Source organism: Lonchura striata, chromosome Z (genome assembly GCF_050655825.1).
Source record: "Lonchura striata isolate lonStrDom1 chromosome Z, ASM5065582v1, whole genome shotgun sequence".
Taxonomy (NCBI): domain Eukaryota; kingdom Metazoa; phylum Chordata; class Aves; order Passeriformes; family Estrildidae; genus Lonchura; species Lonchura striata.
Genome location: NC_140740.1, coordinates 73060569 through 73085825, shown reverse-complemented (window position 1 = coordinate 73085825; position 25257 = coordinate 73060569). Strand labels below are relative to the sequence as shown.

At 39.6% G+C, this 25257-nt stretch overlaps 1 protein-coding gene across 29 annotated transcripts in view; it reads right to left on the bottom strand.

Annotated features, from left to right (window-relative positions):
- ARHGEF28 (Rho guanine nucleotide exchange factor 28) overlaps window positions 1-25257 on the bottom strand; it is a 119878-nt gene that overhangs the window by 16007 nt on the left and 78614 nt on the right. For 18 of the 29 annotated variants that reach the window (XM_085567537.1, XM_085567544.1, XM_085567538.1 and 15 more), the window contains 20 exons: window positions 25118-25250; window positions 24687-24742; window positions 23155-23206; window positions 22464-22611; window positions 22234-22358; window positions 21216-21356; window positions 20494-20744; window positions 19386-19508; window positions 18877-18994; window positions 17763-18017; window positions 16794-16870; window positions 15969-16147; window positions 15221-15315; window positions 14138-14320; window positions 11472-11603; window positions 10754-10839; window positions 7632-7670; window positions 7495-7542; window positions 5232-5711; window positions 1608-1908 (listed from right to left, as the gene is read on the bottom strand). In XM_085567537.1, the coding sequence (XP_085423663.1) occupies window positions 1608-1908; window positions 5232-5711; window positions 7495-7542; window positions 7632-7670; window positions 10754-10839; window positions 11472-11603; window positions 14138-14320; window positions 15221-15315; window positions 15969-16147; window positions 16794-16870; window positions 17763-18017; window positions 18877-18994; window positions 19386-19508; window positions 20494-20744; window positions 21216-21356; window positions 22234-22358; window positions 22464-22611; window positions 23155-23206; window positions 24687-24742; window positions 25118-25250 (3022 nt within the window). The remainder of the gene's footprint in view (window positions 1-1607; window positions 1909-5231; window positions 5712-7494; window positions 7543-7631; window positions 7671-10753; window positions 10840-11471; window positions 11604-14137; window positions 14321-15220; window positions 15316-15968; window positions 16148-16793; window positions 16871-17762; window positions 18018-18876; window positions 18995-19385; window positions 19509-20493; window positions 20745-21215; window positions 21357-22233; window positions 22359-22463; window positions 22612-23154; window positions 23207-24686; window positions 24743-25117; window positions 25251-25257) is intronic. The other 11 variants (XM_085567525.1, XM_085567528.1, XM_085567548.1 and 8 more) reach the window with 7 other exon arrangements.

Below are 25257 nucleotides of genomic sequence, written 5' to 3'. Positions count from 1 at the left end.
TCAGAGAGACTTACACTGGCCTCTTGGGCGGGCTCTGTAGCCAGAGTTTGTCCCCAAGAGTACTGGAACTGCCTGGTGCCTTGTTACCAGGGCAAGAGAAGGATGTCTACACAGTATTCATTGACAACAGCTGAACACAAAGCTGGGCCATTGTGTCTTGAGACACAGACACTCCACCAGCTTATCTCAGAATCAGTGCAATTTAACTGGTACAAGCCAATTTAATTTAAAAAGATGCTCTCATGTGGGCTCAACAGAAAGTATCCTGGTTAATTGCTATCAGTATGTTTGCCAGTGCAGGCTAAGCCACTTTTGAGAGGTTTAAACCCACATATGTGTTCCTTTTCAAATTTGCACTAAATAAAATGACAACTGCAGCCAAACTAGAATGAGTTTCACCAGGCTACTTATCTAGGCATTTTTAGAAATATTAATCTCTTTTACTAATCAGCTTGGTTTGCTGATTGTGCTGATGTGACTAGCCTGCCCTGCCTTTGATTATAATATGTTGTTTTGGCAGTCCATGTACCAAAGACTAGTAAGGCTGTACTGGATGTCTGTTTAATACATTACAAGGAGTATTAAGGAGCAAGTTCCTTAATCACAGATGTAAGACAATTAACAATTGTATCTGTGTATGTTTTCAATTCCTAATTCTGCTGCCCAGTGGTCTTTGCCATGACCTGACCTGCATGAAGTTGGTGTGAGAACAGAAGCTATTCTGCACTGCCAACTGCAGAAAAATTGGAGCTCAGGCACTGCTGCAGTATTGATATACCACGTCTCCTGAATTTCACAACTCTGGAGAATACCCCCCCAAATAATTTAATCTATTACACTAAAAGTGCACGTTGGCCCCCAAGAATTTTAGCTGTTGTGTCTTTACATCCTGGTCTACAACTCACATTAATGAAATAAGTTAGATCAAAACTAATATTGTGCAAAATGAGAAATAAATCAGTTTAGAGTTTCTAATAAGTTTTTAAGACCTTCAAGGAATTTTCAGTGCATACAATGCTCAGATGGCAGCTTCTTCTACTCACTTTGGTTAGCCACCATCAGCAACTGCCATGCAGTCTACATGTCTTTGGGGGTACTGGTAAAATGAAAGAATAAAGAAAGGTCATGCAGTAAGAGTTACTGATGTAACTTATTACAAAGAGTACATTTTCAAGATGTTTTAATTTCTCAGTAAAGGAAGAAAAGGGTGTTTGAACATGGATTATCATTCTAAGACAGGAAATCAAAAGTTACTCTAACCAGAAATCCTCCAGTAATGCACATATGTTCTCAAATAATCAAAAAATGCACTTGAAGAAGTGATTTCTGCTCACAGAAAGATTTGGGAAAAAACTGAGAGAAAAACACATTCTGAATACTATTATGCAGACACAAAAAGGAGGTTTGTGAGTGTGTTCAGTAATTTTCTGTATTTCTGTTCTGCTGATTTTCTCACCATCATCAAAAATCTTGCAAAGAAATATGCAACTATTTTATCAAAATCTCTTGTTTCCACTACTGCCAAGCTGTCTTTGTTCCTAGGACTATTCAGCCAGAGAAGGGGAAACTGCCTGTACTACTTCTTAATTAAATAAAGTATTAATTACCATGATTAAATGAATCATTGTTGCTTTTGTAGGAAAAAGACATCTGCTGGTAAGGACTAGTGGATTTCCACAGTGCACTAGTTAATGCTGGATGACAAGAAGTGTCCATTTCGAGGTCCGCCCGATTTTCACTAGTCCCTGCTACATCAGAATTTGAGATATTCATCCCATACACACCATCCTCATAAACGAGAGAAGAATTTGATCTGTTGATTCTTCTTAGAGACACACACACTACAGCTTCATTGAAGTAGAATGCATTTTCACCATGTAAGCTGTCCACTTGATTATGTCCCATTATCTGCAGAAGGGGAAAAAAACCAGCAAAAAACAGAACAGAGAATTTTATTTTCACCTTTCTAAGTAATGGAACCAGAGAATCACAGAGTATGTCAAGTTGGAAAGGACTCAAAAGAATCATGGAGTCCAACTCCCTGCTTCTCACTATGTAAAATTAAAGTGCATGACTATAAGCATCATCCTAAAAATCCATACCAGGATGCAGAAAATTAACTGCCAGACAGAATGGGGATTCATAGCAAATAGTCATCTAATCTGCCAGAGGTTAACCTCAAAACACATTAAATTTGATGTGCATTCAGGAATAAACAGCAATAACCTAGCAGATCTGGTGTTAGCTCACCTTGAAAGATGTAATAACAGCAAAGTAACAGATAAAAAAGGACCACTATCTGGGATGCATAGAGCTCTGCTGACTTCTTCCAGGGGGTTAATATTTTGCCTCATGGCTCAAAAAAATAACACTTCCCATATGTAAATCTGTGTACTCTGCAATCAAAAAATAGCACTGTACCTCACACAGACAGGCAATCACAGAAAACAGGGCTGCAGCAGTCAAACCGAGGATGGCAAACAGCTATAACAAGTAAGCCGTGGCTCCCAAGGGCAGAAAATGCAACTCCTGCAGACTCTTTGTCTGCAGGGGTTTATTAAGGCAAATCTCACAAAAAAAAAAAAAAATAAAAAATAAAAAATAAAAAATAAAATAAAAAAAAAAATGCAGGAGTATTACAGTGAATTTTTGCTTTGTTTGGTCACACAAAACTATCTAGGCTGCATGCAATACAAAAATATTGGGAGGGCAATACCATCTGATTGACAATCACTCAACCTGTTCCGGTGCTGCACAGAGTATGATAGTGAAAACACAGGAGAAAGACAATCTTAAGGTCTGGATGGATTCAAAGCCATGTAGTCTACTTGAAAAAAAAAAAATACAAGTGGACTTACAAATGAAATATTCAATTACAAAAACTACTACACTCTGACACTCAGCATTGAATTATTTCGCCTCTCTGCAATCCAGATATCCCTGTATTAGACTATTATCCTTCAGCCTCCCCTTCTCAAAAGATTTCAGATTAAAGCTGATGGGAACTTCAGTTTTGGTTTATCATCCACTTCTTAAGCACTGCCAAACAAGTCAAAACTGCAGCACATGCTATGCTAGTAAAAAGTGTCTTCGTTGTTTGGGCTAGCAAGTATATATGGGTAACTCATGTTGACACCGTGATCACATTAAGCCGGATGAAAAAGGGGAGGTCAGAGGCCAATCCTTTAACCCCTCAGGCACACACAATCTTAGATGCCAAACAGTTATGGGTGAGTTGCCAGCTGAAAAACTCTGGAGGTGATGGCTTGAAGAAAGGCTCTACAGATTTTCTTGTGAAAATGAGAACCTGAGGGGAAAAGGAAGCTGTTTGGGTCAGTGAGCTTTCCATATGTGGAAAAGCCAGACAAAATGTTTTGATTTTCAGGTGCTTTAGAGAACAGTTATGGATATCAAGACCACAGCCACAAAGCACATATTAGAGATGAGAACCTACCTGGAAGGTGAGCACCCAGACAGCTGAGTTCAGAGGTAGACTGCATCCTTCACTCTCAACAAAAACTTAATCATTTTTATTATTAAACACATAAGCAGCTTCCAGGCTACTTTAAATTGCACCCCCAAATAATAAGCATTCCAAGGATTTAATCTGTCGGGGATGGAGCCACACACCAACCTCTTCCCCTAGAGGGCTGCTTGTTTCACGGAACATGACAGCAGGGCCTGATATGTGGGGTTCACAAGAGCCTGGTGCTTGTTACTCCTGGAAGTGCACCTTTTCCTCCCTGGAGCTAGTGGTCCAGGAAAAAGAACAGCAACTGAAAACTTCATTAAGTGCTTTATATGCTTAAGCATTACAATAATTAATTTTTTCTTCAAGATGCAAAGACACAATGTACCTTACAAACACAGCAGCAAAGCAGAATAAAACACAGATTCTCATATCTATAATTTCTGTCTTCTCAATATAATAAACATCTGCCTAAGTTTGGATTTTGTAGGCTATCTAGCCTAAAATCACAGAATGGTTGAGGTTGGAAATGACCTCTAGAAGACATCTGGTCTAATCCCCCTGCTGAAGCAGGGCCACATAGAGATGGTTACCAAGGACTATGTCCAGGTGGCTTTTGAGTATCTCCAATGCTAGAGACTCCACAACTTCCCTGGGCAGCCTGTGCCAGGGCTCCATCACCCACACAAGAAATAATATTTTCTGACATTCAAAATGCATCTTTAGTGTTTTTGTTTGTACCCATTATATCTCTGGTTCTGTCACTGGATGCCACTGAAAAGAGCCTGGCTCCATCTCCTTTAGAGGTGGAGCCAGGTATACCTAAATACCATTTAGGTATTTTTATACATTAAAAGGAACCTCCATTAATAAGAACCATTTCTTCTCCAGGTTGAACAGTCTCAGCCCTCCTTCCTGGAGAGATGTCCCTGCCTCTCAAACAGGCACTTCACCAGACATCCATCCTCCTGTCTCTATCTCCTCTCCACCCCACAGCTCTATGCCTTTCTTGTACTGGGGGAGCCAGACTGCAGGTGTGTCCAGAGCAGAGAGGAAGGATCCCCTCATTTGATCTACTAGCAATACTTTACCCAGTGTAGCCCTGGAGATTATGTGCCATCTCTGCAGAAGGGCACATTCTTTACTCATGTTCTACGCCAGGACTCCCAGGTCCTTTTCACAGAATCATAGAATCGTTAAGGCTGGAAAAAATCTCCAAGACCTTTAAGTCCAACATTTGACCCAACATACCACCATCACATCAACTAAATCATACCACTAACTACCATGTCCAGTCACTTTCTGAACACTTCCAGGGACAGTGACTCCACCACCTCCGTAGGCAGCCTGTTTCAACGCCTGACCACCCTTACAGCAAAGAAATGTAGAAACCAAACCTTCCCTGTCACAGTTTGAGGCCATTTCCTCTTGTTCTCTTACTAGTTGCCTGGTAAAAGAGGCTGATTCCCATCTTGCTTAAACCTCCTTTCAGGCAGCTTTAGAGAGTCAAGCTGATTTCCAGTAGGTGATCCCCAGCATCTACCCATGCATGGGGTTGCTCCTTCCCAGGGGCAGGACTTTGCACCTTCCCTGCTTAAACTTCATGCTATCTAAAGAAAATGCTTATATGCCTGAATCTCAGCTTCCCACATGTTCACTCATTACTTTAACAACCAGCAAAACCCAGATATCCTGGCCTATTCATCAAGGCAGGTCTCTAGGAATGCAGTCAGGGGTACAATTACAATGGGTTGTAACAAACCTCATAGTCCCCTGTGTGTGAAAACAGGCTGTTTTGCTGACCATGCTTCCAGTGCCACACGAGTTTCTTCTGCATTTTCACACTGTCTCTTTCTCTCTCCACCATTTTCTGGCCTTCCTGGAGCCTCTCCAGACTCTGCTGGTACTCCTGCAGCTGCAGCGCCAGTGCCAGCCGGCTCTGCTCCAGCAGCTCCTCCGCGGACTCGCAGTCCCGCTCCCGCTGCGCCAGCCGGGCTGCCCTGGCCTCCTGCTCCCGCTGCCGCTGCTCGCACTCACGCACCCACCGCTGCTGCTCTTGCTGAAACTGCTGCTTCATTCTGTCTATGCTGCCCAGTTCCACCCTCTGTTTTTCCAGATTCTGATATTTCTCTTGTTCCAAAAAGAGGTTCAGCCGAGAACCATGGCTCCGACTGGTCTTCTCAATCTCTTGCAGTAGTAACCTATGGATTTCTCTGTGGCTGTCCTGGATAGCCAGTGCTGCCTAGACACCACAACAAAATCAGACACAAATGTTTAAATATCAGCATTCATCCGTTTCTGTGTTTTTACATAGAATCATTATATAAAAATGCTTGAACTTTTTTGGGAGATTATTCCTCAAGCAAATAGATAAAATTCTGTGATAATACCTTTACACAGAGGTATTTCTAAAATAAAACTCAACTCTTTTGAGCACTTTAACAAAGCTTCTGGTTTACACTTAGTATTATTATACATGTTTATGTTACAACTGTGCATATGCACTTCAATTACAGCTGGGGTCCTTTTCTGTCAGAGGATGTAAAGACACACAGGAAAAATGGTATTTCATGGTTGAAGAGGGCAATAAGGCATTGGGAATGTTATACTCACCCAAGTATTCCTAACACAGCTGTGACTTCTACACATAAAACTGTATTGTTTCTAAGAGAGTTCACTCTGTCTTTAAGGCTCTCCTTGCTAACCTGCAACACTGCAGTCCAACACCAGTCCTACAGGCACCTGCCAACACAGCCATGTCACAGTACCACTACATGCACATGACCGAGATGTCAGTGCAAGCATAAACCTGCAGTATAGGAATGGTTTCATGTTTGATGCTGCTATTTTACAGCCCAGAGTTCTATATTCCATTCTTCACAAGGATGTTGTGACATTGTTTGCATTAAAGGTTGTGACAACCTCCAATAACACAAAAACAAACGGTTGGGATTAAGAAGAAAGAAAAGCAAGAAAACCCTAGATCTGCTGAGGTACTTGTGCTGTGTTCAAGAGCTGACATGGAAATCTCTTTCAGCAGACATTCCCAGAGAACTCACATACCCCCACGTGGCAGTGGGGTGCTGTCCACCCCAGAAAGTTTTTAATTTCATGCAATGTGCCATCTGCACTTCCCTTGCCTCTTCCTCCAGTATTGGGTCAGTTCCAGTGACTTGTAAACAGGACAAGATCCTCTGCTTGTTTCTCGGCGCCTGATTACCCATTCATGCTCTAAGCAATTAAGACATGATCCTAAACCTTACTTTACTGTCCCTATTTGTTTTTCAATTACTCAGAAATTTTTGCCTGAATTGTAGTATTTTTATTATGCTTTTGTATTATTTCAATACACTTAACTTCTAAGCCCAAGGTTTCCAGGATTATTATGAAATACTCTAAGGTCCATAGAGTCTAAAAATTAAGTATACTCAAATGAAACATTTAAAAATAGAATTATAAAAGTGCCGCTAAATAATAAAAAATAAGTTAAGACATTCAAGCTTAGCATAAAAGAGGCAAATACTTCATACTAAGTCCCTACAGTAAGTGTAGTAAGTAAAGTAAGTAAGGCCCAAAAGTAAGTGAGATTCAAGCATCTAAAATGGGCTGAATTTTCTACCTGAACTATCTGGGAAAGTTACTGCTTACGACTAGCCAGGAGAACAATCTAACCAAAATAAGATTTTTTAAATATTTTTTTTAACTATCATTTCAGAAATCTGTGGAATGGCATCAGTTCAAGTGGAGCCATAATTTTACTTTCCTGCTAGGTTTATGGACTGTACAGACATCCTCTTTGGGAGGAGGCACTGATCTCCAAGCAGGTTAGTATTATTCAGTTCGTAAAAGAAACCTACCACTGATGCAGAATAAAACTATATTCTGTGACAACTTATGCAACAGTCAGAAGAGATCAGGATCAATTACCATAATGTCTAAAAGTAGGACAACATGAAAACAACTCTTTAAAAGTAAATTATTAGGACAAATTAATTACTCTCTGAAGTTAGTAGTGGAGTAGTCACCTGCATGCTGTATAAGAGACGGGTTAAGTTCTGGATTGCTTGTACAATCTAGAAAATAAAAGAGAAGGATTTTCAAAGGTTTGACCACTGCTAACTAAATAGTTACTACATTCTGTCTGAAGTTTAAATTAACTCACCTCTATCCCTGTAGATCCTGAAAAATTCATACTTCCTCCCTAAAATAAACACATGTAGCTTTAAAAAGTTGTTTTAAATATTAAAGTTGTATCAATAATGTAAACTAGTGTGGACATGTGGCTAGGAAATGTGTACTGAGTCAACCCTTTATGTGGGTATATTAAGACAGAAGCAACAATCTGTAAAGACTAAGAATACATTAATAATGGAGTTTCCATGGAAATTACTAGAGATTCTGAGCACAACTGTACAAATAAAACTATTTCATCTACAATTTTAATCTCTTGTGAGTAATGATACACAGAAAAGACATTTCAATTCATTCTTTGTTTACCTGACAATTTTGAAACACAGGAACCAGATTTATGTACATACAGCACAGTGGGTTTAGATTACTTACAGTAGGATGAAACAGCATAAGACTCTTCAAAAACAGAGATAATAATGTACTAAAAAACTAGCAAGAAGTCATGTTACTGGATCCCAAAAATGCCTTAAGTTCCCTGTGAGATGCTGAGCCCAGTATACTCTACAAAAGGCAGCAGCATGGTCACTACTGTCCTCTGCAGCAAGGCACAGCCTCTTCACACTTTCCATCTTGCTCCTTTTTCCTAAGAAGCTCTCTAAATTTATGGGGTGAAGCTATCCAAAATCCCTTCAGCATGAAGAAAGCTCCTCTGAGAAAGATAAGATTAAATGGTGGAAACTGTTTCAAGTACAATCCCTTCTAAGACTATGCTGAAAAGACTTCCAGTATGTTTTTGTTTTGGTTTGGTTTGGTTTTTTCTCCAAATAAGCTGAGGAGAGTTTGGGAATATTTGTTTTCTCTCTCATTCTCTTAAGTTCTCTACTGAGTCTCATTTTCCACCACAGAGAGCAAAGTGTCTGCTACACTTAGATGCAATAAGTGAAAATTAAAATGAGAAAGACCAGCCCCCTGAACACAACCCAACATAGACACCTAGGGACAAAGGGAGTACCAGCTGCATTATTTCCTCCACTACTCTTTCTCTCATTATATCTCTTAAGCATTTCCTTCCACTCCCCCTCCACATCTTCACCTCCTCCTCCTCCTCACTGTATTCACAAGCCATAGAAAAAATTTTGCTGTGAAAGCAGAGGATTTTGCACAGATGTCTTTGTGCAGTACAAGAATGGACTCAAGATAGTTCTGCTTTTCCTTAGCCGGATGTGGAGCAGTGGGTAAGGAGGCAGCACAGGGCCAAGAGGGAGAGAAAGAAAGTAATGCTGGAAGGGTGAAGAAGAATGTACAAAGGAGAGCCTGCACACTGAATAAAGCAGGGTTTCTTTCAGGTTTTTAATTTGAAAACAGGTGAGCACAGGGGAAAGGTTTATCTGGCATTGGCTTGACCAAGGAGTTTCAAGTGGCCAGCCCCAGTGCCCATGGTCCCCTCACTGCAGCACCACTTGAGCACCAGGACATGAGGCTGAGGCAGGTGTAGCTGAGCTGGCACGTGCCCTGCAAGTCCAGTTAAGAGTGAAGCAGTAATTTCAGGTGTTTAACTGTGCTGAAGGCCACCATCACCTCTCTGCCACTGTTCTTGATCATCCTGGTTCAGAGAGATGAGGATGGTCAGATTCCAGGGCAGGCTGCACTGTGCTTTGAACAATGCCTGTGGAGATACACCTAAAAGGCAGGAGCAGTGGAGACAAGATGGGATCACTTTTCACAGCTGCCCACTGGGGACCCCTCATGTTGCAGGCACAATGCTCTTCTTTCAAAAGCTCTTCCAACCTCCAAGCTAGGAGTTCTTGCCCCCCTGTCCAGCTCCTGTTTTCCCAAGCTAGTTGGCCTGAGTCAGAGCTGTAACCCCATAACCATGGGACTGCACACCCACCTCCCTGGAAAGCCCTTGCCTTGCCTGTTTTCTTTGCTCATTCTGCCACCTCCTGGTAAGTCTGTTTCTGACACGGTATCCGAAGATGTGTTATATACCTTGCCCATACAACAGGCCATAAATAACAGGATAATGACATAGGATGGAAGAGTTGGGTGCAGGTCCCTCTACCTTTATGAATAGGCATAGCTTCAAAGTTAGAGGAGGTTGCTGAAGGCCTTCTCTATCAAATTCAGGAAACCTCCAATAGTAGAGACCCCCACAATCTCTTTGGACAAACATTGCTCCTTGATCATCATTGCACTGATTTTTTTTCCTTATATACACTCAGAATTTCCCTTGCTGCAGCTTGTAATCTTGGACACTCATACTTTTGCTGTGCACCTCTGAAAAAAGCCCAGCTTCACCTTCTCTATAACCCCAACGGCAAAGTTTTCATGTAGAGCTACTGCAGTTTTCAGTAGCCTATATCAGAGCCCCTCTACCCTCTCTAGATTCTATTCCTCTTCACCTGCTCCCTCACCAGGACTTTGGTTTTCAAACAATTTTTTCCACTCACATTCTTCCTCCTGCTCCCTTCTATCTGCAGTCTGGTAAGTAAGATGATCTAGTGCTAAGCATGAGGTGAGATTATAGTGAGATTAGTGTATTAGCAAGAGCATTCTCAATATAGAAAACAAACAAAAAACACAAGGTTTCAGGCACACAAGGCCTCTTTCAGACCTTATGCAAAGACAGTATGTTAATGCTAAACTTTAAAGTAAAGTTTTCTTTCCATTTCAAAGTCTGTATCTTACATTCTTGTCTCTCCCCTTTATTCCTTTTGTGATTCTTACTCTCCACCTAAGAACTACAGTATTACAGTTCACTTTATTTTCAAACAGTAATTCACGTTGCTTACTCCAACACTCTGCTGCTACATAAAATTTGTCATTCCTAGTCTTGTCCAGAACTGATTTTTGATTCTGCTTTTCTCTATCAGCTATAGAACTTCACAAAATGGGCACTTTCTCTTCTATTCTCCAATTGCTCCATTTTGTTTTGATTCAAATTCTGAAGCAAGCTGGTATAAAGACATCTACCTATCTTATGTGCTTGTTCTCAGGATGAAGTTCTTCCAATGCACAAGTGTTCCTTACATTAGCTGCAGGAGACCTTCACCTTGATCTGATTGGAAATCCCAAAAAGAATTTGAATAGCATGTACATGCACAGTGCCCAGACTGCTGCGTGCAATGCAGGATGAAAAACTGGTTACAATACCTTATCCTCAAGATCAGCACCTGCCATTTCATTTTCAACACTGAGATCAATTTCTGGTGATTCTTCAGTTTCTTTTCTTTCTGCATCTAACAAATAAAGCCCCAAGAAAATGCATAAGAAAGGTATCAAAGCATTTATTAGCTGGAAAAACAAAAAGCATGCTTTCTTACAGCTACTCTGAATGGTAAGAAAGTGATTTTTATAGTTTGTAGTTACATATTGGATCCTAGGCTGGGAAAAAGCAAATTTGCAAGCCATGATAGCACACATGGCTCAACATAGTTTTTCTACCTTGCAAATTAGCACTATTTCACTTATGAAACATTGGAGTTACATTTTTAGTGTAGCCATAACAATAAAAATGGTCTGTAGTAATGTTTTTTACACAACTTTATTCACAATTTTGTTTGTGAGAAATTAAGGCTACACTTTGCAGCTGAAATTATTGGAATATCAATCCCAGTTTTCAAGACTCCTGACAAAAAGACAACTGGCATATATTGCAATATAGACTTGGTGCAGAGCTGAACAACAGTGACAGGAAAGTGTACTTTCAACAAAGTTGTGTAACAATTTACACTACCTGATCATTTGCCCGAAGACAACTTTTATTAAAATATTTTCTATTTATTCTGTCCTAGACCATGGAGGCTTTCCAAAAACCCAATCTGGCATCAATTATTTGAGCACTCTAAAGATGTAAAAGCATTTTACTCACCACCCAGAACAGATTCTAGTATTTCACTGGTAGTGAATCTATGCTTCACACTTATTTCCTCAGTACTTTCCTCTGGTAATCTGTCTGTTTCACTCACTTGTGATGTTGTTACAGCACTGTGGAGACTTTCAACTAAAGAGGAAAACATGCAGAATTACAGACACACCTTAAATAGTTCCTTAGTGCATGAGTGCACTAAGTTCCTCAATGACATAGAATTGTTTGGCTGTGGAATAATTTAGCTTATAAGGGACTTTCTGAGGTCACCTAGTCCTGCACTTCACTAAAACCTGGTCAGTCTAAATTGTGTTGCTCAGAGCTTTGCACAACAAGCCTATAATGCCTCCAAAGATGGAAACTTCAAAGTCTCCCTGAGACACCTGTTCCAGTTATTTAACACTGTAATGGCATTTAATTTTTCATTTTAGTTAATTGGAATTGCCTGTGTTTCACCGCAGGACTATTGTCTCTTGTCCATGTGTTCTTTTATTGTCTTGTGCCTCTTCAAAAATCCAGCTTCTCTATCTCCTCTCATTAAGCTGCTGTAGACAATAATGAGATCCCACCAAGACAGCTACCTCAGCTACTCTTCAGACATCATGTCCTCCAGCCCTCTAGTCATTCTGGTGCCTTTCACTGGATTTGTTCTACTTTGTCAATGTCACTCTTGGCCAGGAAAAGTGCAGCATTCATCATGGCAGCCCAGGCAGGACCCACCAGTGTTAAGGAGAGGAAGAGAGCTGCTGCAACTCTCCTCCTCCTGCAGCAGCCCAGGAAGCAGTTGGCCATCTTTGGCACAAGGGCAACTGCTGCCTCATGGTCAACCTGCTGTTGAGTACGACCTGGGAGTCCTACTCCAAAGTCCACCTCCACAAAGGAATTTTCTGCCTGATCAGTGTCATCTTTACCAACACATCATGAGACAAAGGACTTTGCATTTGTCTTTGTCAAATGTCTAGGTGTTCCTCTTATCATTTTCCCAATCTGTAGAGGTCTCTCCAGCTCACTGAATGCTCCACCTCGCTCCATGATACTCATGGGCTTGCTAAGAGTGTACTCAATCCTGAGGTTAACTGCATTAATAAATATGTTGAACACTACAGATCTCAGGATACACCCCCTAAGAGAATTCCCTAATAACATGATACCAGCTGGATGTCATATGACTGGCCCCTTCTGCCCAGCCTGTCTTCCACCCAGTTAAGCAGTTTACATCAATTCAGATGTAAGGACACTACAGCCAGTGCAAACAGTGTTGATGGTCTGAGAGATGTCAAGGTAACCAACGTTCTCTAACCATAGAACCTGTCAGACTAGTCAGACATAACTGCACTAATTATTCTGTGACAGTTGTTCTAAATCATCTTCCTGTCTTTCAGGTTCTTGGAAATACGTTCCAAAAGGATTATCTCAGAGATGCTGGTGAGACTGACTAGTTTTTGGTTCTCTATATATTCCTTCTTGGAGTGTGAGGCTTGCTTTCTTCAAGTCAGCAGGAACCTCTCCTGATCACTGTAACTTTCAAAGTTGACAGAAAACAGCAGTGACATTGGCCAGCTTGCTGAGTAACATTGGATTTATCCCATCTCATCACATGGACTTGTGTATCTCTAATTTGCTTAAGCACTATGTAATTCTGTCCTTCTCTATGGTGAGCAATGCTTTATTCACAGAGTCTGCTATTAACTCAGGGACTCAGTATTTCCATCCTGGAAAATGATCCTTACAAATTGTCTACAATGTAAACAATTATAACACACAGAGTGTTGTAAAGTCCCAAAATCTAAGACATCATCAACATCAACAACAGCATGAGAGAAAGTGAAAAATAAAGAAGTGGGCAGAATAAGGTGTGTAATAAGTATAGGCTGCCATTTTAAGCATTTTCTGCTTCATCACTGACTTACATTACCCTACACAAGCTTAAGCAATTTTATCAACAAAATGCTCTTTGACTTTATAATGATTATGAAGACCAAGCTCCGGTGCTTTATAGGTTGAAATGTTGTTAGTAGCACACAGTTCTCAATTTAGGTGATGCTAAAATCAGGACACAGTTTACCAGGACTCTTTTCCACTGAGTTCAGGAGTTTAGTTGGAGAAGTTTAGTTAAATTTAATTCCAACTAGGCAAGGTATCTAAAAATACCATTCCCTTTCTTCCTTTGTACGACAGCACTGTAGATGATGCAGCTATCTACCAACACCCTGTTGGATAGCAAACAGAAAAGCAGGATTTCTACAGCAATTCTGGTAGGTGTTTATTTGTAGAAATTTGATTTGCTCTGTATGTCATCATACAGGATTCTGAAGTGACATCAAAATCAGCCAAGGTAGGTGAAGGTGCAATATTATACTGCAACCCCTGCTGTGCTTACAGCTATACTGCAAGGACAGCTAACAACCTATCACCATGCCTCTGCCTGCTTATATTTGATGCTATGCCCTAAACATATCCAATATTTTACAATCTGGCAGGTACCATCTCCTGTACCTGACAAAAATAAATGTGACAAATTTTTCTTCTAGGACCTTGGCAATTTTTGACACTGCCACTTCTAGAGACTTGACAGAATTGCAACACAAGGCAGCATGTCTGCACTTGGCTACTGTAAAATACTTGCCCACGTGAAGAACCACCAATCCACCCTTCCCATGCAAACTCACCTTCTCTGAGTGCTGCTGCCAGCAGTGAAGCAGCCTGTGGAGTTTCTCCAGAATCAGCTTTGATAAGTAGGTGAGGTTCTGCATGGACATCGTCAAACCCACACATACCTCCCAGTTCTGCATAGATACATAACTTTTCTTCTAAATAACTGCAGATTTGCTGGTCCTGGTTACTCAGTGATTCTGTCGACCAAAATTGAACAGTGTAAAATTGACAACTGTATTATCATTTTTTATCCTTCAGGGAAAGCATGCTCCCCATTCACCTTTCTAATCTTTATGCCATGTAGAAAGTGTTAATTCAAATTAAGCTTCTTTTAAATGGTCAGGACCCAAATTTATCCAAGCTCATCCCATAGCCTTTCCAAATGAAAGCTAACACACACCCTGGCAGAATATAAGTCAAAGCTCTACCCATCAGGGTAGGGCTTTGGCTGCCCCGTCTGGCCCTCACTACTGCAGTTTTCTCATAACAACTTGTTAGTTCTACCTCCTGGAAAAGCACTTTGCTCATGTGTGCTAATAACTCAGAGTCTCAGCTTCAGAGAACACCTACTTTCAGCAAGATGCCCTTCCCTATGGCTCTCAATAGGACAGACAATGCTGTAATTTCTCTCCTCATAGCAGTATAAAGATGTGGGAGTTAGGTGCAGGGGCACTAAGGAAGTAGAATTTATCCTTATTAGTTCTATTTGCAGATAAAAATAATAGTAGTAAAGGACAAAGTGACATAAACAACACAAAGCCACAAAACTTTGAAGATTCAAGGTATTTTCACAAATTCAGAACTACTTGGTCCTGATGCTAATCTGTGAAATACAGTGTTTGCTTTGAAAACATCAATTTTTATTTTTATTTTTATTTTCAAGTTATAGCAATGTAGTAAACACATTAAAATGTTTGGAAAAAACATGCTTCTCATTCACTATACCCACATTATACCATCAGACCACCTCATTTGTCTCTGCTGTGACTCTGCTTGTTGAGCCACTTTGAACACACCAGCCCGCATGGGCGCGTGACTAATTCATCCTGAATTCTGAGGATGCTGGAGCTCTCAGAGAGATAGGAAAGGTACCACACCTTGATATTTCTGAATTCTGCATGCCTTGGCCTCAGCAATACGTCTGTCCTCATCAGATTCACTCATTTTCATTTCTTCTTCTTCCTCTGGACAACTTTCAAGATAAAAGACAAAGGTGGATAAAGCAAAATCTGCACATCATATATTCATCTTCAATACAACGTTATGTTCACAATAAACAGAACACAACACTGGCACCCTTAGTAACAATCCAGAAGCATGTCATTTGCCTGCCTGGACATCAAGCAGACTGAAGGACTCCCTATTACTCTGTTAAGGCTGCACTGTGCAGTGAGAGTGGCTGGTGCACACCCACAGGTCTGCTGCCACAAGTGTAAGCTTGGGACCATCAGAAGCAAGGTTTTCCCTACCATTCTTAATGAGGTGATGCCAAGATAGCAGGCATGATTTGTTATTTCCTTAAAATGGTTGTATGGACCCCTGCAGGACCCTGGAAGGCAGCCAGTGCCAAATGCAAAGGTGAGGGAAGGCTGGTACAATGGCTGGTAAAGATGTCTAATGAGAAACAAAAAGGGTCTGCTGATTCAGTGGGAAACCACCAGGAGGAATATGGGAAGTGTGGCAGAAGTGATGAAGAGGTTTTGGCACCTGTAGCTCAGAGGAAAACACAAACTCACAGATAGACACAGTACAATGCAGAATAAAGACTATGCTGCCATGAATATCCAACCTACCTTCCATCCGCTTTGGACTACCAGCATGAAAACCAAACCCCTTTTTCCCTACCTTTCCACTGCCTCTTGAATATGCCTCATCCAGTTGTTACGCTCTTCTTTGGAGCTGGTATGAACCTCATACATCTCAGGCCCTGCAGATGAAGCACTGATCAGAAACATCCCCCTTTCTTCATTGGCTACTTCTCTTACTATGAGCTTCTGAAGGGAGATAACTGAAGGCTTCTGGTCCTGGAGGAAACAGTCAAAACACACACATAATAAATTACTTTCTTCTAAAACACCACACTCCAGGAAGAAAATGATTTTTCAATTCATTGGACTACACTAGTTCTGATATAGTCAGACCACTGAAAGTTTTGAGTAATCAGACATTGTTTTAAAATATGTTACACTTTTAATGAAGAAATTAAGCACTAGATATATGCTAAAAAGAAAATCTCAGAGGCTCACTGATACTGAGACACAATATTAATATAATGTTTATATTTGTATAGTTTTGGAACTTCTTTCCCTGACCTTTCATATCTTTTGTGTGTGTTTACTACTATATTTTCAGTAATAATTGTTCTTCTGCTTGTTTTATGAAACAAAAAATTAAAATTTATATTAGATAACTGAAAGAGCCTGCACAACTTCCCACCTTCACAGTCATGTAAGTCACAACATTAAAGATATAATTCTATTATTTTTATCCTTCTCCACAAAAAATATTTACTTTTGAAAACAAATTTAATTTTCTATATACTGACATACAATACCAGGATTTTAGAAAAAAATAAGTTATGTGGGAATGAGCTGGATAAAGACTAAATTTTTGAGAAATATACAAATAAATGTGCAACGTATGTGTTAAAATATCTGATAATATACTCACAACAGCTGCAAAGATGTATTTTTGATCCTTTTCTTGTAAGAAGAGTAGTACATCAGTTAGAAGCAGGGCTAAGGTGTCTTAAAATGAGAAAAGGAAAATAATGACTTTTAATTAAAATTAGTGCAATCAGTGTTAAATTCCTACTTTATCTTTATAAAGAGAGAAGCCCTGATGAAGAAATATCTCGTAGAATCCTACAGTAAACTAGATGGGAAGTATCTGAATTAGCCCATGGTCTGCATGAAGCTCTTGCACATCCCTGTTTTGTATCTCCCAGGAAAGTGCACCATGCTGGAACACAGGCCCAGAGAAAGAAGGAATCATTGCACCAATGGCAGTACAGCTTCCCTAAGCCTGGCAAAGACTATCTCACATAACCTTGCTTTGTCTGTGCTGCAACATACACTCACAGCATTACACTCGTAAAAGCATTTCTTGAATGATGATCTACACACAGCTTTATAAAGTTTACAGCAAAAACTAGTAGGCTTTGAAAAAAAACCCAACCCCTAATACATGATTAACACCAAAAATCAAAATCTGAGCTTGAATGCAAATTCTGCTCCAGCAGAATGTAGCTTCAGATTTTCTTTTCTACTCTGGATGTCTCATTACCACTGAATTGTTAATAAGCTATTTTCAATGGCAAATATTGTGAACAATAAAAATGTACAAGTCAAAATATTATATTATGAAATTAAATTGAAAAACCAAAAACTAGAAGGAGTGGACTGGAAGAAGAAATGCAGATGGTATTGTATGTGAACTTGTGTTCTTATGCAGATTACTCATAAATCATGGCAGCTTCTGGAACTGACCATCCAGAAATTAGTGGGATATTGGCAATAGCATTACCTCAGACATTCTTATTTGCAATATAGTGCAAGAAAGTATTTTCATTCTTTAACCAGTCTTTGAATGTTATTTGTAAATAAAGAGTTAAAGGACTTTACTCTTCAAATGAAATACCTTTGAACCGACCAGTCGCTGTCTTCCAATACACTAAACCTTCATGAAGAAGTATCCTCTCTTTCCTCAGCAAGTCTTGCTTCCTAAAAACATGGCCATTTTTCAGCTTTGTAAATGTTTTGTTTTCAGTTCTACAGAGAATTTCCAACAGCTTTTGCTTTTTCTCATACTCATTCACTTTCAAATCTACTGCTGCTATTATATCCTTAATTAGATGAAGGGCTTTGTACAAGTCTTTATGTTCTTCTGTTCCTTCTGTATGAAACAAAAAATAAACAACATGACACTAGTCAGTATGTTCAAGAGAAGAAATAATTCCTTGCTTTCTGGAAACAATCAGCATGAGGCAAACCTAAAACTGATAACTTTGTTAATTTAAGTTTAACCTTGCAACCACCTTGCTAGAATTCTTAGAGGTAATACCTTTGACTCACCTATTAAAAGATTACCTGTACCTCAGATTGATTCATTAACCAAAACAACATGTTGAATATTTATGAGGTGCAAGCACTTAAAAAAAAAATTAACAGCTAAGTAAATCATATAGTACATTATTTTTCTGACTAAAAGAACCCTTGAAACAGGACTGCAAGTACAAAGGATTTGCATTGTATATGCAACTTTCTACAATGCTCATTTATTACATTTGCGGGGCAATATCTCTAAGTTAATAGTAACTGCAAAATGTTCTACTAAGTTCCAGAGGGCATTCAAGCTTTGCATGAAAAAACAGAGAGTAATTTACAAAATGTTTGCTTAGCCCTACTTAGAAAAGGCTCCCCCAGAATTAATTCCAAAGGTACTTGTGCATCTGAGCTAGTTCACATATTTTAGTCAAGGTCTATTCCTAAAACAAGTATTCTCTTCTGGACTTCTATGGCCTATCTGACTGGAATATCAGAAATCTTCACAACTTATCCTTGACAAGACCTATATAGACCAGACAGCCCTGTTCAGGTGACGTTTGCCTGAACATTAGGCATTTATGTTGCTCTGGTTATGTCTCAACAGAGCAGTGAATTTAATCTTTTGTGATACTGTAGCTGTGCAAATTCCTTATGTTAGAAGTGTGCTAGGATTTCAGACATGAAGCAAGCCTTTAGCTTTTATTTACCTTTTGAGTATTGCATTATCCTTTCAACCAGAACAGGGTATTTGGTGATTCTCTGAGTGACAAGCAAAATGCATTCAGGGATTCCTCGGCGTCGTGCCAACAGGTTGCTATTTCTCAGCTGCACAGATAGAAATATATACTTTAGGTAGTAAATGCATATCAAACCACCAACTGACTAATAAGAAATATGATCTAAAAGCATTAGAATAAGTTAAAACAAATGCTGTGTAATCAGAACCATCCCCAAGGAACAGTTGCTCTGCTGAGGGATGAGGCGTACTGTAACAGGAACATGTGTGTAATACACACTGCATGCCAAAGCATTCTAAAATTTGAAAGAAAACTGTGATTTATCAGCTGACTAGTTAAGGAGAAAAAACTTTTGCCATTTTTATTAGCCATTTAAAGTGAGTTACTGAATATAATTCCAACCCTAAATCTAAGTAATAGCTATGTAGCTTTTTCCTGAGCATTTTGTCAATACTGCTCATGATTCCACATTAACTTACTTTAATAAAATTCTGGAACTTCTTGTTTTGTTGCAGCTCTTTGAAGAGATTAACAGCTTCCTTCTGATGGCTACAGAACTCTCCATATATTTTCTCCATTTTAGTTGCATTTTCCTCTGAAAACTGAAGAAATTAATAGGTGAATTGTGCTCAACATTCTATCTGACAGAAAAGTGTATACCTTTAACAAGTGAATTTTGTACAAATAGGGAACTTTTACATTACTGGTTTATCGAGTTCTCTGAATTTCACTAAAAAGGCCTGTCACTAGAGAATGAAAATAGGCTAGCTGTTCATAGGAGCAAGAAGAGGAATGCAGGCTGGAGAGAGCACAAGGAACCTCCACTGTACTCTTGCCAGTAAAAGCTAGAACATTATAACAGCATTTCCTTCACCTCTTTTCAAACATAGCCTCTGAAGTTCATTTATTTTTGTCTCATCTCCACATTGCTTCTAGACAAGGTAACAGCCCAACTCTTTATTTCAGTGGAGTGAAAAAAGACTGACAGAAGATGAAAAGCTACACCTCCCTTTCACAAGGAACTGAGGTGCAAATGCCAAGCCTCAGTTAGCTATTCTTCAGCCACAGGAAACACCTTGCAACCACATCTTCCCTACTGAGCAGTACCCTGGGATGTAACTGATCTGGGATGCCAGATTACTACAGGAAATTAATGAGTAGTTTCCTTCCCTACTGAGCAGTATCCTGGGATGTAACCGATCTCGGATGCCAGATTACTACAGGAAATTAATGAGTCGTTTCCTTTCCATCATCAGTTCTTCACATCTCTCCTCAAATGATAAAGTGAATCCATTACTTCCATTATTTGCAGCTTGTAGTATGACAGCAGCCTTCTGCTGCAAACATGACCAAGTTCATCACTTTCCTTGTCATTCATACCACACAGGGAGAAGTTCACCACAGTTACTTGACAACAATTATATTTTTTCACACTGCTATTTCATCCTGAAATAATCACGGAGGGACAGGTTTTGAATCTTTTTCAGGCAACCATAACTGGCTTCTTGCCCATAGAAGTTTTGGAGTAAAAAAATTTAAATTTGGAACGCTGAGCACTTAAAGGATTAACAGAACTGATGCTTCTACCTGCTGTAAAAGGATGTCTCCAATTCTGCTGATGATAAAATTATGCTCGCTTCCTGCCGTACATGATTCCTGCCGCCTGTCCTTCATTCTGCAGAAGAATTGCCTGTGCACCTCCAGTAGCTCATCTAAGCAGGGAAATATTCTGTCCACGATGCCGTGGTCAAGCTGCAGTTCTTCCTTCATCCCTTTCCTGAATATTTCAGACATAATGAACAAGGTATGGATGTGATGTACTTCTGTTTGCATCAGCTCTGCAGTATAAAAGAAAAAAGGAGAGTGTACTAATCACCTGAATATTTTGCACATCTTATAAGACAGACTTTAGTCTATCAAATACACAGTCATAATTCCTTTTTCTGTGTGAGCCTCAAATCTAATAGATTTTGTCAGTAGGAAGATTTCATTTATCTAGGTCTGACACAATTCTCTCTGTATCCCACTGAACAAGCTGTCGTCATAATAGATTGAGCTGAGGATTTGGATGAGGTCCCTTCCAATTTCAACCAGTCTGTGAACAGGCTAGGTATGTTTCTGGTAGCCACTATTATCAATGTCCTTAGTTTAGGTGATATTATACTTTGCGATAAAAATGTTCTTTGAACCTTCTTGTTGTTTCAAGTTGAAGCATTTATTCTTCTGGCCATAAACCACGTAGGTTCCCTTTCTATCTGATACACCAAATTGCATTTAAACCTACACACAGCTTTATCATATATACTGACCAAATATGACATCCTGCCGCTTGACGACATCCTTTTCTTGCTTGCTACAGAACATCGGATCCACAACAAGACTCCAGGAGTCTGCCTCAAACTCTTCTGCATCTGTGCAGAGATCAGTCCACTGAGACAAATCCACATCATCTATGACAAAATTTATATTTCTTTAACACCATATATAAAGAGTAAGGGAAGTCCCTTAGCACATGCAGATCAATTCATATAGTAAGGGGAACACATTGCAGAGATGAACTACAGGTAAGACTTCTGCAAACACTGGCACTGTCTTTACTACAGCAAAGTTTGCTAGATGTCAATATTACCAAAGTGTTGAATTGCTTTTGTGACAGAAGGGGAGCACAATAGGTAAAAAACACTATTCTTTCCTCAAATTAAATCATTTTTATAACTCTTTGCTTGAAGAAACCTTTTAAAATTTAAACATAAAATTCAACATTTCCAATAGCAGTCCAGTGAGTGGTATGTGCACCATCCTATGTGAATGAAAGCCCTTCAGCTTTCAAATTCAGTCTCACACCTAGCTACAGAAAAAACCTATTTCTATTTGCTTCATAAGGCTATGCAGCTATTGTAAGAGCACAGCTCAACAGTAGGAGTTAAGAATTTGAGCTACTGAGGAAATACAAGTGTCGCAGGTTTACAATTTGCAATGGACACTGTTAACAGAGTCAACTGGATGAGTGCAAAGGAAAAGTGTATTACTATTCTGTTTCTGCAAGGATGCCAGTACATTTATCCCCATTACTTTAAAATGGCAATAACATACTAAAATATTCCAAAAGTTATAAAACAGTTAGTTACAAGGAAGAAAGGAAAAGTTGTCTTTTAAAACTAACATGATTAATTTCATCATTTTAAAGAGGAGTACAATTGTAATTATCAAAAACAAGTGCTCTTCTTTGAGAAGATGAAGTGTCTCCCTAAATCAGCTAAGAAGTTTTTCTTGTTTTCACTTTCCAAAACTAGCTATTAAGACAAAATGCCTGTGCAATATTCTCACCTTCCATCATAAAAGCATCCATTGAAGAAAAGGTCCCTAATGCTTGTAACATCTCTTCTGACTGTGACTTGGACTTCCAGGTACTAGTCTCCAGGTCTTGTCCAGAAAACTGTGTAGCAGCTCTTCTAAAGCAGAAATATTTAAAAAAAAAAAAATATTTCATGGCTTTAATCTTCCTAGAAATCCTGAGGGATGTATTTAGCATAGTCCATTACCAACTGCCCCTCTACCTTTCCAAACTGGCACTGGGGACACTTTTGGACAAGAGGTAGGGCTGTTGCAAGGCTTCCCTCTTTCCAGGAGACAGTCCAATAGGCGCAGAGAAAGAAGGATGCACTGAGGACAGCACCATCTGTGAAATGTCTCCAGGCAGAGAATCTGTGAAGCAAAGCACATTTTGACAAACAATGAGTTTGTCATTATTTGACAGAGTATATCATCAATAGCACACTTACACTGAGAAATGTTACCTGGTAATCATATTGACCTACATCAGGCATCAAGAATGCCCACTTGCCAAGGTGCATGACCACAATGCTCTCTCACAGAATATAAAAATAAGTCTATATGTGAATAGCCCCAGAGTGGCTATCCTTTGATAAGGAAATAATCTCAAATCACACATGCTCTATAGGTGTGCAAATACTTGTGCACAAGATAAATTACATAGACAGAACTGACTACTGCTTTTTTTTGTTTCCACTGAAAATATAGTAAATTCACACTCATTTTAGTAGAGGACTACTTAATTAAACAGTGGTCTCTCAAAAAAATCCATTCATATTAGGAACACACACCTTTTCTTACAGATACTGAAACAAAAATTTAAAACAGAGAAATTATATGGGGAAGTTCATGCTGTCTTTCCCATGATTTTTATCAAGGCCTACCTTATAAATGCTAGGTTTATACTTAACTTACTTGTTACACCAACTTGAAGCTTATTTTTATTACAGTATTTCTCCTGTGACTTCTGAAAAAAAGAATTTTTTGAAATCACATAGCTGATAATATACTTAACAGTCAAGTCAGTAACTTATTCACATAAGCCATCACACTAAGAAAGTGGTCCTAAATTATGGTACTAATTCCTTCCAATAACTAATTTTATTAGTTAATGGTAGATAATAATATTCAAAGTGGAATACTATTTGTACTACAATTTGTACAACAAAAGTATTTATTCTAAGCAGACTGAGTTACAACATTCTATTTTCTCCATATGAGTATTGCCTGCAAAGGCTGCAAGAAAAGTGCACATTCAGGACTTAATATTTAAATAAGATCAAAGCATTTGTGGTAGTACACTATCTGAAGCATGGGTACCAAAGGTAGAGTTGCTCCCCCTTCCAAAGTGGACTTCTGCAAAATCTGTACCAAAAACCTGCTGTGCTTGGGCATATACCTCACTTCAGTGGGTCAGTGAACACTTCCTGCACTGCATTTTTGCTGAGATGAGGGCTCTTGTGTCCTCTTGCAAGAAACCCACCACCCCCAGGAACCAAAGCTGTCAGTTCAGACTAAAGCTTCCCAGAAAGTAGTGCAAGACCATGACATGAAAATTATAAACAAAATTAAACTCACTTGATTCATGTACAGTTTAAGGCTTGTTTATGCTAAGGAATCAGTATGGAATCATGCTCTCCTTGAAAGCCACCATGATGTAAAACCCAGCTACACCAGAAAGACACACTCCACAAATGTGAAAAATTACCTGCATCATTGTGGCACATTTCTCTTTGAGTCTTATTTTATTTCTTGAGGGCAGTAGCCTAACACACCTGGCTTTCAAGATTATGTCTTTGTTATGATAACCTCACCATGCATGCATTCCTTCTTAACTGTTAAGGTAGTAACCATCAGCTCTAGTGCTGGTGTTGCCCTGCTCAGAAGCAGCTGAACACTGGAAGCAACTGCCTAGACAAGCAGCTGTGGTGTCTCCTCCTCCAGAGATTTCCCAGAATGGCCGAAACAAAGATCTGCCCAAATTGTTATCTAGAACAAATATCTGCCCAAACTTAGCCAGCCGAAGGGTGAGGAGGTGGAGGAGGTCATGTGCCAGAGCCTCTTCCATCTCTGCTTTCCATTATTCCAGACTTATGGAATCCCCCCCAATACACAAGAGTCCTTTCTCTCTGTGGTTTTGAGAAGCCTTTCTTTTCAATCTGTTCTGTAACCCTCCATGCACACCATTTCACAGTCTGGGCTTGCAACCCTTCAAAAATATAAATACTTATTGAAACTAATTTTTGACCCCCACTAAGAATTGTTATTCAAGCACACAGAGCAAACAGTGTTTGCTCTGTTGCCCACTTAGCCATTTTGACACCCTTGCAGCCCTTCACACACTGACACTAGGTCTGGGCAGACTGTATGTATTTTTTTTTTCTTGATCATGTTTCCAGCCCCTTGGAAATCAAGTATCCTCTAGTGAGATCAGTGTAGGAGGTTACCTTGGTGCATACAGGAGCGCACTCCTTGCAGCTTTTATGCACAATCACACTGCAATCTGAAAGAGAAGGTATGTTTCAAAGCCTGGCACCAAACAGGGTCCCTAGTCCACAAAAGAAAATGTACTCTGAGGCTTCAGTTTTTCCTTTTTCAGGTTCACTTGCTAAAGTGATCTTCAGAATTCTTTCATGCACAGATACAGTCTAGAAGGAAGTTTCTTCCTAGTCGGCTAGGGGATAGACAAGGTTCTTTCTGAATCTGTTCCCTGCTGACCTTCCTCTCTCTCCCTTGTCAACCTCAGCTCATTACACAAATTAAAGGTTGAAACCTTGTCATCACCAAATGAGGACAAGGTTTCAAACACACTGCACCAGGATGCCAGAACAGCATTCAGAGCACTGTAAATGCACAAGTAAAAGCCAGCACTACTTACAAGAACACTGCAGTGACTCCTTTCCTAGGAGGGCCTTTTCACAGACCATACATGGGATAACTCCTGGGAAAGACCCATTTGTAAAATTGTGCCTGGTTGGTTTCTCCTTATCTTTGGTATCTTTATTTTTTGTCTTCATT